At 34.8% G+C, this 13,142-nt stretch overlaps 1 protein-coding gene across 1 annotated transcript in view; it reads right to left on the bottom strand.

Moving 5' to 3' along the window:
* SUGT1 (SGT1, suppressor of G2 allele of SKP1 (S. cerevisiae)) overlaps positions 1-13,142 on the bottom strand; it is a 57,370-nt gene that overhangs the window by 34,282 nt on the left and 9,946 nt on the right. The window contains exons 3-6 of the mRNA XM_006884571.1: positions 8,470-8,560; positions 6,774-6,843; positions 6,026-6,096; positions 387-440 (exon numbers count right to left, since the gene is read on the bottom strand). Coding sequence (XP_006884633.1) covers positions 387-440; positions 6,026-6,096; positions 6,774-6,843; positions 8,470-8,560 — 286 coding nt within the window. The remainder of the gene's footprint in view (positions 1-386; positions 441-6,025; positions 6,097-6,773; positions 6,844-8,469; positions 8,561-13,142) is intronic.

The following is a 13,142-nucleotide window of genomic DNA, read 5'->3' as shown; positions in this document are numbered from 1 at the left end:
GTTTTACAAACCCTCCCCCAGGTCCCCTCCACCATGCAGCCCTCGCTCTAGTCTCCTGTGATGACAGAAATACCCAGTTACATCTCTCTTTTAAACGGTTCTCTCCCTCCTCTTAAACAAGGCAATGTTTTAAATAATTCTAAAGAAGAAAGTTAATTTTGATCCTGGAATCATTTTAGACTCTATATTTCTTACCTACCTCTAATATACAAAGTAAGTCCATTCAAATCTTTCAAAATTATAAACTAAGCAAAAACCAGTATACCTCTGAAAATCTGTAACTATGAGAACATATATTACTTATATGTAATATAGATTTGTTTAAACTACGAAAATGTCAAGTTTTCTTTTTAAATTGAAGGAACACAGGGAATCTATATACTTACCATTTTGAGCTTCTTGACACCTTTTAATCCAGACAATGAAATTATCATTTGTACCTAGAAAATAACACTCCTGTAACATCACTCACCTGCACAACTTAACATATTCAATTAACAAATACTAAGAATTTACTATGACTAAACAATATTTTAAAGTTAATCCTCAAAATTTAAAGAGGTATGAGACTTTGAAGCTAAAGCAAATCTGAATAAAAGAGGATTCATTATATAATTAAAACAACCTTATATTGGATTCATTTTATAATTAAAACCACCTTATATTGGCATTAGTATGAGTAGAATTGAGAGGCCAAAAGTAAAGTCTTTCAACATTGTAAACAAAGCAAAGTCAACTAATTTTCAAGAAAGGTGCCAAGTCCATTCAATGGGAAAGGAAATGTCTAAGGAATGGTGCTGGGAAAACTGGACTGCCACATGCAAAACAGACATTCGTTAAGAAGTTATTCACCTGGTCAGTAAACATATAAAAATATGATCAACATTAGCCATTCCCAAAAACCACTGCCATTGATTCTGACTCAAACAACTCTAAGTGTGAAGAGAATTGCCTCATAGTTTCAGGGCTGTGATCATCAACAAGGATTTTTGATGGCATAGCCCACAGCAAATTGTGTTGCTAACCCCAAGGCTCCAAACCAGAGATTCACATCCACTAGTCACTCTGAGGAAGGAAGAAAGTGGAGTGGTCTCCTCCAACCATGATTTAGAGCCTCGGAAACCTGACAGTCTCCTCTATGAATTGGAATTGACTGAATGGCATTGAATGACTCTTTACAGAACCACACTCATAGTAGCTGCTGAGTTCCAATCACCCTTTCAGTTAACAGTCAAACACCATTAGGGATTCCATTAGCCAACAGGAGATACAAACAAAAAAGACATTAGATAGCATGTCACCCTCTAGTAGCATGCTAATGACAAATTAAAAAACTGGAAAACAACAGGTACTGGTGAGATGGCAGAGAAACTAAAACCTTCATTCATTATTGGTGGGAAAGGAAAACAATGTAATCACTGTGGAAAAGTTAGGTAGTTACTTTTAAAAGTTGCAGATAAAAAAACCTTATGGCCCAGCAGTCTCAATCCTACTATACTCAGAAGGGCAAATTGTAAACAATGTCTTTGCACCAACATTCACATTTCACAATACCCCAAAAATAGAAATGTTCAGCAACAGATGAAAGGATAAAATGTGGTATTTACTTAAAATGTACTACTACTTGGGCTAAGAGAAAAATAAAGTCCTGATGGACATAAGAAGTTTAAAGATATACGCTGAACAAACTAAAGTCAGGAAGAAAAAGGTAAATACTTCATGATTCCATTTATATGAATTCAGCCAAATATGTAGAAACCAAAAACTTTTAGTTTACCAGGAGTGGAAGAGAGAGGACAGGAGCAAGTTTTTCCTTTGAGGGAACTGAGTTTATGTTAATGGTGATAGGATTTTTTAAAATGTGGTCATATAAAACCATTATTATAGAATGAATATGAGGATCCAAGAGGGGGGGGTGTGGAAGCAGAGAGATGCGGATGTGCAGGGTGAGGGGGAGATTAATTATGGGGTTATACAATTGGATGGAGGGGTGAGGGAAACTAGAAGACTCTGGTCTGAAAATAAAATGTATTTGAATTTTGTTAATAAACTAATATAATAATAAAAAATGTGGTAAATATTACAAACTGAACATGAGAAAACTGTTAGGATGGAGTATGTATTTTTTTTTATAATTAAGCACAATTTAAAAATAATCATTATCTGGGAGCCTTACTAGTTACCCTCTACACAAATAATTTCCATTTACCCCAACTCCTTGCTCTTAAATGAACTCTTTTACCTACAGAGAAAGCGGATTGTCAATATCCCACTAGTTAGGGTAGTATGGAGGCCTGACCACTGAGTTAAAGGCTTAAAAGCTTCTCCTTGGGGAGCTCTGGTGGCCTAGTGGCAAGGAGCTGCAACTACAATCCCAGAGGCGCACGGTTCGAATCCACCAGATGCTCTGCCGGGGAAGGAGGGACAATCTCCTCCTGTACCAGTCAGATCTGATTTGACGGTACACTCACACAAAAATAATAAAATAAAAAAAAAAAAAAAAAAAGCTTCTCCTTGCCCCAGCTTGCATTCCAATGTAGCTATTTTCTCAATGGCTTTTTTACTACCAACAACCAGAAACAACTTTGTACTTGTAAAATTTTTTTGCTTTCTCAAAGTGACATAGCAGCCAAAAGATCAAAGATGATGAACTGTGTATTTACAAAATAACAGCATATATTTACACAAACTAAATATCCACCAAAACAGCGATTATATTGGATCAGAGTAGCTTAAAAAAGTAATATTTTTAAATAAAAGCTTATTATCAGCAAAATGAATAAAAATTGAAAAGCAATTAACTTCTTAAAATGTTTTAATCCACTCATAAGATCTTACAATACCCCAATATACATGTCTATGCACACGGACATATAGGAAAGCCTGTAAAGTAGAAGTCTACCAACTATATCCTACTAATATAAAAATCCTATCAAATTCCTAATATTGAATAATATATTACATGGTTGAAAGTGAAGTAAGGCCAAGTTTCCTAGCATACAATGAAAACATAGGACAGTACTTTCAGTTAAATTTCTCTAGTGCCTAGATATCTATTGTCTTCACTGTCATATATTCTTCTCAAAAGTATGACACTAAAAATCTCATATTACTCTCTAAGCTTCACATTGCTTTATACTCTCATAATTTAGCCATCTTTATACTTCACTTCTCCATTAAAGGCCTTGCAAAATTTTCCATTTTAACAATATGAATGAGTAAAGAGAAACAGTTCTGAACATGAGAACAAAATTAAAAATTCACATCTTCATTAGGATCATACAACCAGACTAAAGACAGGGAACATAACCAAATGTTTACATACTGGTTTTCGTTTCCAAAGGAAAAATTTAAACTTAATTTAAAAAGGACAATTTAAAAACAACTATGAGATATCATCTCACTCCAGTCAGAATAGTAAAATTTAACAGAACAGCAAGCAACAAATGCTGGCGAGGTTGTGGAGAAACTGGAACCCTTATTCACTGTTGGTGGGAGTGTAAAATGAGGCAACCACTCTGGAAGGTGGAATGCCGCTTTCTCAAAAAGTTGCAAATAGAGATACCATTTGACCCAGCAATTCTACTATGGGGAATATACCACAAAGAGACCGTAACTGACATCCAAGCCGATATATTATGCACATCCATGTTTGTTGTGGCTTTGTTCACAATAGCAAGGAGTTGGAAAGAACCTAAGTGCCCATTAACAAACAAATGGATAGAGGAGCTGTGGTATACTCACACAATGGAATACTATGTTGCATTGAAAAACAAGGAACTCCAGGGGAGCTCTGGTGGCCTAGTGGCAAGAAGCTGCACTGCAATCCCAGAGGAACACGGTTCGAATCCACCAGATGCTCTGCCAGAGAAGGAGGCGCAATATCCTCCTGTACCAGTCAGATTTGATTTGACGGTACACGCACACAAAATTAAAAAAAAAAAAGAAAAACAAGGAACACATGCAATATTATTCAAAATGGGTGACCCTGGAGGACATTATGCTGAGTGAAGTATCTCAGTCACAAAAGGACAAATACTGCATGGTGCCACTGTTGTAGAATGGGACTGACATCAGGGTGGGGGTAAGACTGAGAAAAACTGGATAAAATATGTATACTGCATTGAAACAGAAAAAAAAGACAATTTCAATTATTTAATACCCCAAATTCTAAAATCCTTATAAAGTATCATTAAAAAATAGGAAAAATGCTAGGTTTTTGCAACTAAAATCTGAGATTATTCTAAAAAAATTCAATGGTATGATACTTAAACATCAGAAATACTTGATGTATATCAACTAATAAAAAATGATGAATATATGTCTGTAAAAAAAAAAACATCAGAAATAATAAATTTATGAAAGTATAATCCTGTAAATGGATAAACAAAATGCATTACACACACACACACACACAAAGAGGACCATTTACTACTCAGCCACAAGTCATGCTACATGACGCAATATTGATGTGTGCTTAAAGATGTTATGTACCGTCTAGTATAACTTATAGCAATCATATATGAACAGATCTGAAATGTCCTATCCTGTGCAATCCTCATTTCCTCTGACATACATGAGCCCAATGCTATAGTCACTATGTCTCTACATCTTGCTGAGGGTCTTCCTATCTTTCACTGACCATTCCCCTTTCCCAGCATTATCCTTCTCCAAGGAATAGCCTCTCCTAACAACATGTGAGGCAAAGCTTGGTCTTTCTTGCCTTTGGCTCTGGAGCACTCTGGCTGCATATTCTCCAAGACATTATTGATTTGTTTTGGCAGTCCATGTATCTTCAGCACCACAACTTAAAGGCAATGATTCTTCTGTAATCCTAATTCATTGTGTAGTTCTCAGATACAAAGTAAGTGACTGAAAAGACTATAGCTTCAATCAGGAACACTTTAGTCTTCAAACTGACATCCCTGCACCTAAGTACTTTGGAGAGGTCCTTGACAACAGATGTTTCTAATGCAATACATCTTTTCATTTCTTGAATGAAGACATAATAAGTAAAATAAGCCAATCAAAAAAGTATATATGCTGTATAACCATATGAGGGAAGAGAAAACGTGGGAGAATTTAATGGGATGGAAAAAACTATATATTAACAGTTCCAACAGCTGATTATTATTAATGCTGTCAATAAGTTGCACATCTATAAGAAGTTGAATTGTCTTAAGTTCCGTGATCGACACATTTACTACAGTTACAAGAGTAAGTGTTGTACAACTAATCACAACATGGAATTTAGTTCATTACTTTGGAGATTTAGTATCATGACTTCATGGGACATTGAGATAATTGGCCAAATACAACCTGTTTAGTGATTCTATTCTCACTGCTAATTTGATGCACAGACTATACCATCTTAAAAGCTTGCAAGAGACCATCCAAGGCAAAATGGTCTCTATTTACCCAGAGAACAAAGGAAGAGAAGTCAAAAATAAGAGGACATAGAACATTTAGCTAACTGCTTCTTGTGACCAGAAAACCTGGATAGTGTCTAGTTACCATTATAATTCTGATCTAAGAGTCTATGGAACAATCTTGATCAGAAGGGGGGAAATAAAGAACAAAATTTCTTATTATCATGAATTTTTGATTTTGTGAGCCAGACACACTGAATGAGCCAAAAACTATGAGCTTGAGATAATTTTTATTAATCGAAAAATATTTTCTAAAGTTATCAAAACCAGCTTGCTTACTTGAACCAGTTCTTAAAAGGCCAGGCTTGAGGAGTATACCTTTTAAGAACTATCTATATGGGAACAAATTAACAATAAATCAAGAGATTCAATAGAAATCTTAAAAGACAGTGAGTCTGTTTAATGAGGAAGGAAGAAGACAGGAAAATAAGAATGGTTGCATAACTTGAATATAATCAGTGTCACTTAATTGTATATGAGGATATGGTTGAATTTCTACATATACAAACACACAGCATGTTTTTACTATTTTGTATTCTAAACAGTAACAAAATAAGTAAAATTTAATGAAAAAAAAGTTCAATTCCCACACTTACCATCTAATTTCTGTCCTTCCGTAAATGTCTCTAGAGCCGCAACATAGTTTTTCCCATGGTATTCACAGATCCTAGTATGACCACATTAAAAACAAAAACCATATATACATGAGCTCATGGAAAACAGCTTTTCCCCTGAATTTAAAAAAAAACTAGTATTGTCAGAAAGATTACTTTTCTCATGGATGATAATAAAGTGATTACCTGAAATATTATATTGTAACATCTAGTACTATTTTCATTAAAATACAACTTTGAGAAAAAAAATGTTAAGTTTGGAACTCATTCTGGAAAGAATTTTTATTGTAATTCTATGTATTTCTTTATTACAAAACCTAATTATCCTAAAGAACTTTAAAGACGTTTCTTATTTAAAGAATAAAGAGGTATTTGCAACAGAAACACTCTGATATGCAGTTATGTTATTAGTCTACCCAGCTTGGTTCAAAATTAGGATGTTCTCTAACCAAATACAGTCAAATTATTAAAAAGGGATTTGAAATCCATCCACTTCATCTTTATCTTGCCATTATTCTAATCATCACTTTAAAATACACCAGCAGATCTATTACATATTGAAATTACTTTTAATAGAATACAAATTATATTTTAAATTGAATTATAATTTAGCTAAAAATGATAAATAAAAAATTTTAACATTTATGTAAGGCTTACAATAAGTCAGTCAACGAATTAAACACCTACTATCTATAGTCCAGGCCCAACAAGAAGAGTGGTTATTGCATACCCTTTCCTCAGCAAAGCAGTAGAATTATTTGGATTAAGTCTGAGAGATTTCTTTGCATCAACAGCAGCATCTATATATAAAAAGACAATTTGTAGTTCAGTTACTAACAAATACAATGTCAAAATTTTACTCATTCTGTTCAGTTTAGTGGAAAAGTCAACTCATTTTAAAATGGAAAAAGATGACCCAAGATACAATTTAAGGGGAGCTCTGGTGGCCTAGTGGCAAGGAACTGCAACTACAATCCCAGAGGCGCATGGTTCAAATCCACCAGATGCTCTGCCAGGGAAGGAGGGACAATCTCCTCCTGTACCAGTCAGATCTGATTTGACGGTACACTCACACAAAAATAATATTAAAAAAAAAGATACAATTTAAATGCACACCCATGTTTATCGTGGCTTTGTTCACAACAGCAAAGAGTTGGAAACAACCTAAATGCCCATCAACAAACAAATGGACAGAGAAGCTGGATATTTACACAATGGAATACTACGCAGCATTGAAAAACAAGGAACTCATGTAAGTGTTATTCAAAGTGGGTGACCCTGGAGAATATTATGCTGAATGAAATATCTCGGTCACAAAAGGACAAATATTGCATAGTGCCACTGCTGTAAAATGGGACTGACATCTGGGTTGGGGGGAGACTGAGAAAGATGGGATAAATTAAGTATATTGCATTTAAACAGATGAGAGAGAGAGAACTATTTAAAAGGGATGTATGATTAGGTATTATTGTCATGACAGGAGTCCAGAAAGAAGGCTGCACAGTGGAGTGGACTTGGGGAGAGGGATTGTGTAACTATGAAAGAATTTTTCTTTTACTTTTCAAAGAGAAGAATAAACTGGAAGGAAGTGGTGGGCAGGGAGAAAAGTGCAACAATGAATGAATGAATGGAAATCCAAAATCTCTGTAAATTTTCATTAAAATTCTTAATAATAAATTTTTTTAAAAAGGTACAATTTAAATATTATCCTAAAAGTCACATTTCTTCCTAATTACCTAATAAGCAGTTCCCTTAAAGCTCTTCAGTCACTGAATAAAGTGTTAGGTCACAAAGTTCACTTCTTTTTTCCTTTACACCATTAGTGTAATTTGACTGAAGGTATTTAATTTCCGAAAGTTATTATCTAGAATGAACATTTCGGAACTATACAATAGAGACATATTCACTTTATAAAAAATACAAATAGGAGCTTTTCATTTTACTATTCAGTAAAACAGTAAACAATAACCATAATGCTACTTTATTCTTTCTCATGGCCATCAAGTCACAAGTGACTCTCAATTGACCCTCTAGTGGCTTATTAGAGGCTATAAAGGACAAAAGAGATTACCTATCTCTCTTACTCAGCTGGTGGATTTGAACTGTCCACTTCTGAGGTGGCAGCAGAACACTCTACATAGTAGTAGGCCACCGGAAATCCCCATGCTACTTTATTAGCTTATTTAACACTCACAAATAAAAGCTGTATAAATTCTCCACTCACTGAAGGATGAACGAACAATAAAAATGTAAATGGTTACAACTTAACAGTGTTCTGATCACTTTTCAACTACTTCATCTTGAGATGACAGACTTATTTTAAAAGTCCCCTAAAATAATTTCTATCTAATTAATTTTGGTTTTTTATCTTAGGAAAAATTAATAAATAACTTGCAAAAAAAGAGACAACAGAGAAGTAAAGTTACCACAATAATTTCCAAGAAGAATGTGACAATAAGCTCTTTGACAATAATACTGTGCATCATCTGGTTTCTGTTCCAAAGCCTGATTCAGTTCCTGCAAATACAAATGTGGTGTCAGTATGTCTCACATTCTAAATCAACATGATTTTTAAATATACAATCTATTATCATACACTATTTAGAAGATAGCTATTATCATATGTTATTTACAGAAAGACAGCAGGTAAACAAGCTTGGAAGCTTTTCCTTGTAAGAACTCCAACCTCCTTGCCCAATCACCACACTCAAAACAAATCTCACAATCTAATAAAGCACTAGCAGTGTAACACCAGCAGTTCTTGGTCTCTAAAAAGAAGTCAATAAAGGATAATTATCACTTCATTTATTCCGAACCATTTAGTTCACAGATCTAATACCTAATTTGTAAAATCACAAAAGCCATGTAAGAATTTCAGATGCCTAAAAAAAATATGAAGCTATCCAAATATTATCCAAATATGAAGCTGGAGCACAGAAAAATTAAGAGAATCAATCACCTGTTACTGTCTTCTCTGTAGATGGTAGGCAGTCCTAACAAAGCACAGCATTCTGTTCTGAGACCATATACAATATAGCATGCCATAGCTGGTGGCTGTAGCCAGATGCCAGTGAGTCAGGCCCACCTCATAGCAATGTGGCTCATAATACAGCTCACAGCAACATGGCTCATAATATTGTGAATATTATTTTTTCACTGATTTCATGCAATATTGGGATTTTCTTTTAACGACTGATTTTGGGAAGTACATTACTAGGTTTTTCTTCCTAATCTTTACCGTGATGATCTAGTGAAACTGACATTAGCTATGTGGTAGCTACGTGTAAACACTAATTAGGAACTGAACTGAGTTTTCCCACTTAAAAACTGAAAATTCTACCATGGAATGCCCCCTTAGTATCTCATAGACAGGTAATTATTATCAAGAGATTAACCTTTTGCAACCAGGCAGTAACAGTTTATAGGTGTTAACAAGAAAAACAATGATATAAAAGCTCACATAATTTAATGTCAAGGGCATGTCCAGGTAAACAGGAACACTTCATACACTGTTCCTACACCCTAGAGATTTCGTATTTTCTTAAAAGGTAAAATTTTTCAAGAGCCACACATGTGATGGATTTAACTTTAACCTGGAAGTGTGAGTCTCACAAATCAAAATGTACTACACTTTTATGAGATTCAAGGATACGTAAAACACAAATCTCATGACCATTTTACCCCATCACACTGATCCAAGCAGTAGTATGAATCAGATCTCCTTACGAGGTCTTTTCTCAAAACTCTGTAATGCCTTTTTATTTGACTCAGAGCAACTACAAACAGGTAAGACTTTAAATGGTAAACAGCACATTCTGCCATTAAGGCTGTGACAAAGGCAAAAAGGTCACACAGGAGAGAAAGAAAAGACCAAAAGGGAACTCAAAACAGACTGTCAAAATTGCACTAAAGCATTGAAAACCCAAAACAAAACCGAAGAAATGAGAAGGAAAAGGATACACAGATGTTCTAGAAGAGCCAAGTAAAAACGATAAAAATGTGCAAAGTGGAGCTAGAAAATAACAAAAGAACTTAATCAACATTTTCAAGCTGAAAGAACTAAAAAAGTATCAAACCTTTAGTTGCATCAAAGGATGCTATGGGCAAAATTTTGAAAGATCCAGGAAGCATCAAAAGATGGTGGGATCTGTAAGGCAGTTTGGTATTTCCTGAAAAAGCTGAACACAGAAATAAAATACAGAAAACCAATTGAAACCATCAAAGACACTAGGAGTTAGTTCTTTGAAAAGGGCAATAAAATCAACAAACCATTAGCAAAACAAAATGAAAAGAAAAAAAAATCAAAAAAAGCAGAAATGGGCACCCGTCACAATAGAACCAACAAAATAACACTGGCATATTATGAAAAATTATACTCAAATATGAAAACCTAGAGGAAATGGACAAACACTTAGAAATTTACAACCTACCTAAACTGACACAACTGACATTGAACACCTGAACATACTCATTACAAAAGAAAAAATTGAAAACGTAATAAAACAACTTCCAGCCAAAAGAAGCCCTGGACTAGATAGTTTTACAAGTGAATGTTGATCAAACATTGAGAGAAGAACTGTCACCAATTCTACATAAACTATTTCAGAAAAGAGAAAGGGATGGAATACTCGCAGACTCATCTATGAGCAAACATATCTTTGATACCAAAGACCACCAAAATAGAAAACTACAGGCCAATTATCTCTCATGAACATAGATGTAAAAAAATCCTGAATAAGGGGAGGGGTGGGCAGGGAGAAAAGTGCAGCAATGAATGAATGGAAATCCAAAACCTCTGTAAATGTCTATTAAAATTAATAACAATAAAAAAAATCCTGAATAAAATCCTGGCCAATAGAATCCAATGATCCATTTTTAAAAAAAAGTAAATATATCTCCATGACCAAGTGGGATTAAAAGGTATGCAAGGATGGTTCTACATAAGAAAATTAATGCAATTCATCACACTAACAAAGCAAAGAACAAGAACCACATGATCCTATTAATTGACACAGAAAAGGTCTTTGACAAAATCCTAATTAAAACACTTAACAAAATAGGATTACAGGTGGAATTTTCTCAACATAATAAAAAGTATACACACAAACCTGAGAGCCAACATTGCTTTTAATGGAGAGAGACTAAAGGCTTTTTTAAAGACTAAAGTCCCTTTTGAGAAAAGGAACTAGGCAGGGATGTCTACTATTACCTCTCCTGTTCAATACTGTACTGGAAGTCTTAGCAATAGCAGTAAGACAAGAGAAGGAAATAAGAGGTATCCAAATTAGCAAAGAGGAGGTAAAATTATCTCTCTATGCTTAGAAAACCCTAAAGACTCAGCAAGAAAACTACTGGACATAGCTGACAAATTCAGCAAAGGGGCAGGATAGAAGATCAACATACAAAAATCAATTGGCTTTCTTTACAGTGACAAAGAGAATACAGAGCTGGAGCTAAGAAAAATAATACCATTCACAATAGCTAATTACAAGAGTAAATATTTGAGAATAATTCTAACCAGAATCACAAAGGATCTAGTCAAAGAAAATTACTGAACAATACTACAAGAAACAAAAAGAGACCTGGAAAAATGGAAGAATACACCTTACTCATGGAGGGAAGACTCAATATTGTGAAAATGACAACACTACCAAAGGCAATTTACAAGTTCAATGGAATCTCAATACAAATACCAATTCCACTCTTCAACGAAATGGAAAAGACAAACTTCAATTTCATTTGGAATGGAAAGAGGCCCAGAATAAGCAGAGCACTCCTTAAAAAGAGAAGGTAGATAGGAGGCATCTCACTCCCTGATTTCAAATCCTACTCTACTGCAGTGGTGGTCAAGACAGCGTGGTACTGGTACAATGACAGACACACAGATCAATGGAATAGAATTGAGAACCCAGAAATCTGCCCATCTAACTACCTATGGTCAACTGATTTTTGACAAGGAGATGATATCAGTTAAATGGGGAAACTACAGCTTTTTAAACAAATGGTGCTGGCAAAATTGGAAAACTATCTGTAAAAACAAACTCAAGCAAAATCCATACCAAACTCCATACACAAAAACCAACTCAAAGTGGATCAAGGACCTAGGACTAAAACCAAGGATTATAAATTTCATTAGAAAAAAGCTTGGAAGAACTCTAGAAGCCCTAATCCACAACATAAACAGTCTTCCAAGCATCCCGAAAAACCTACCAGGAGAAGATAAAATAGATGAATGGGACCTTCTAAGAATCAAATCCCTATGCACATCCAAAAACTTCTCCAACAGGGTGAAAAGGGAAGCCACAGACTGGGAAAAAGTATTTGGTAATGACATGTCTGATAAGAGACTTATATCTAGAATTTATAAAATACTCAAGCACCACAACAAGATAAGGTAAACAACCCAATTGAAAAATGGGCACAAAATATGAAGAGACATTTTACCAAAGACATTCAGATGGTGAACAAACACATGAAGAAATGTTCAGAATCCCTAGCTCTAACAGAGATACAAATCAAAACAACCATGAGATATCATCTCACCCCAGACAGAATAGTAAAATTTAACAGAACAGCAAACAACAAATGCTGGCGAGATTGTGGAGAAACTGGAACCCTTACTCACAGTTGGTGGGAGTGTAAAATGGTGCAACCATTATGGAAGGCAGTATGGCGCTTTCTCAAAAAGTTGGAAATAGAAATACCATTTGACCTAGAAATTCCACTACTGGGAATATACCCTAAAGAAACCAAAACCGTCACCCAAGCAGATATATACTCACCCATGTATACTACAGCTCTGTTAACAATAGCAAAGAGTTGGAAACAACCCATAAACAAATGAACAGATAGAGAAGCTGTGTTATGGAATACTATGATACATTGAAAAACAAGGAACTCATGAAATATTATACAAAATGGGTGACCCTGGAGGACAATATGCTGAGTAAAATATCTCAGCCACAAAAGGACAAATACTGCATAGTGTCACTGTTGTAAAGTGTGACTGACATGGGAGTTGGGGGAAAACCAAGAGGAGACAAATAATATACACTGCACTGAAACAGATGAGGGAGAGAAGAACTGTTTAGGAGAAATA

The sequence above is a fragment of the Elephantulus edwardii genome, unplaced genomic scaffold (genome assembly GCF_000299155.1).
Source record: "Elephantulus edwardii isolate Elephantulus edwardi_28Jun2011 unplaced genomic scaffold, EleEdw1.0 scaffold00036, whole genome shotgun sequence".
NCBI lineage: Eukaryota > Metazoa > Chordata > Mammalia > Macroscelidea > Macroscelididae > Elephantulus > Elephantulus edwardii.
This window is presented reverse-complemented; position numbering and strand designations above follow the sequence as displayed.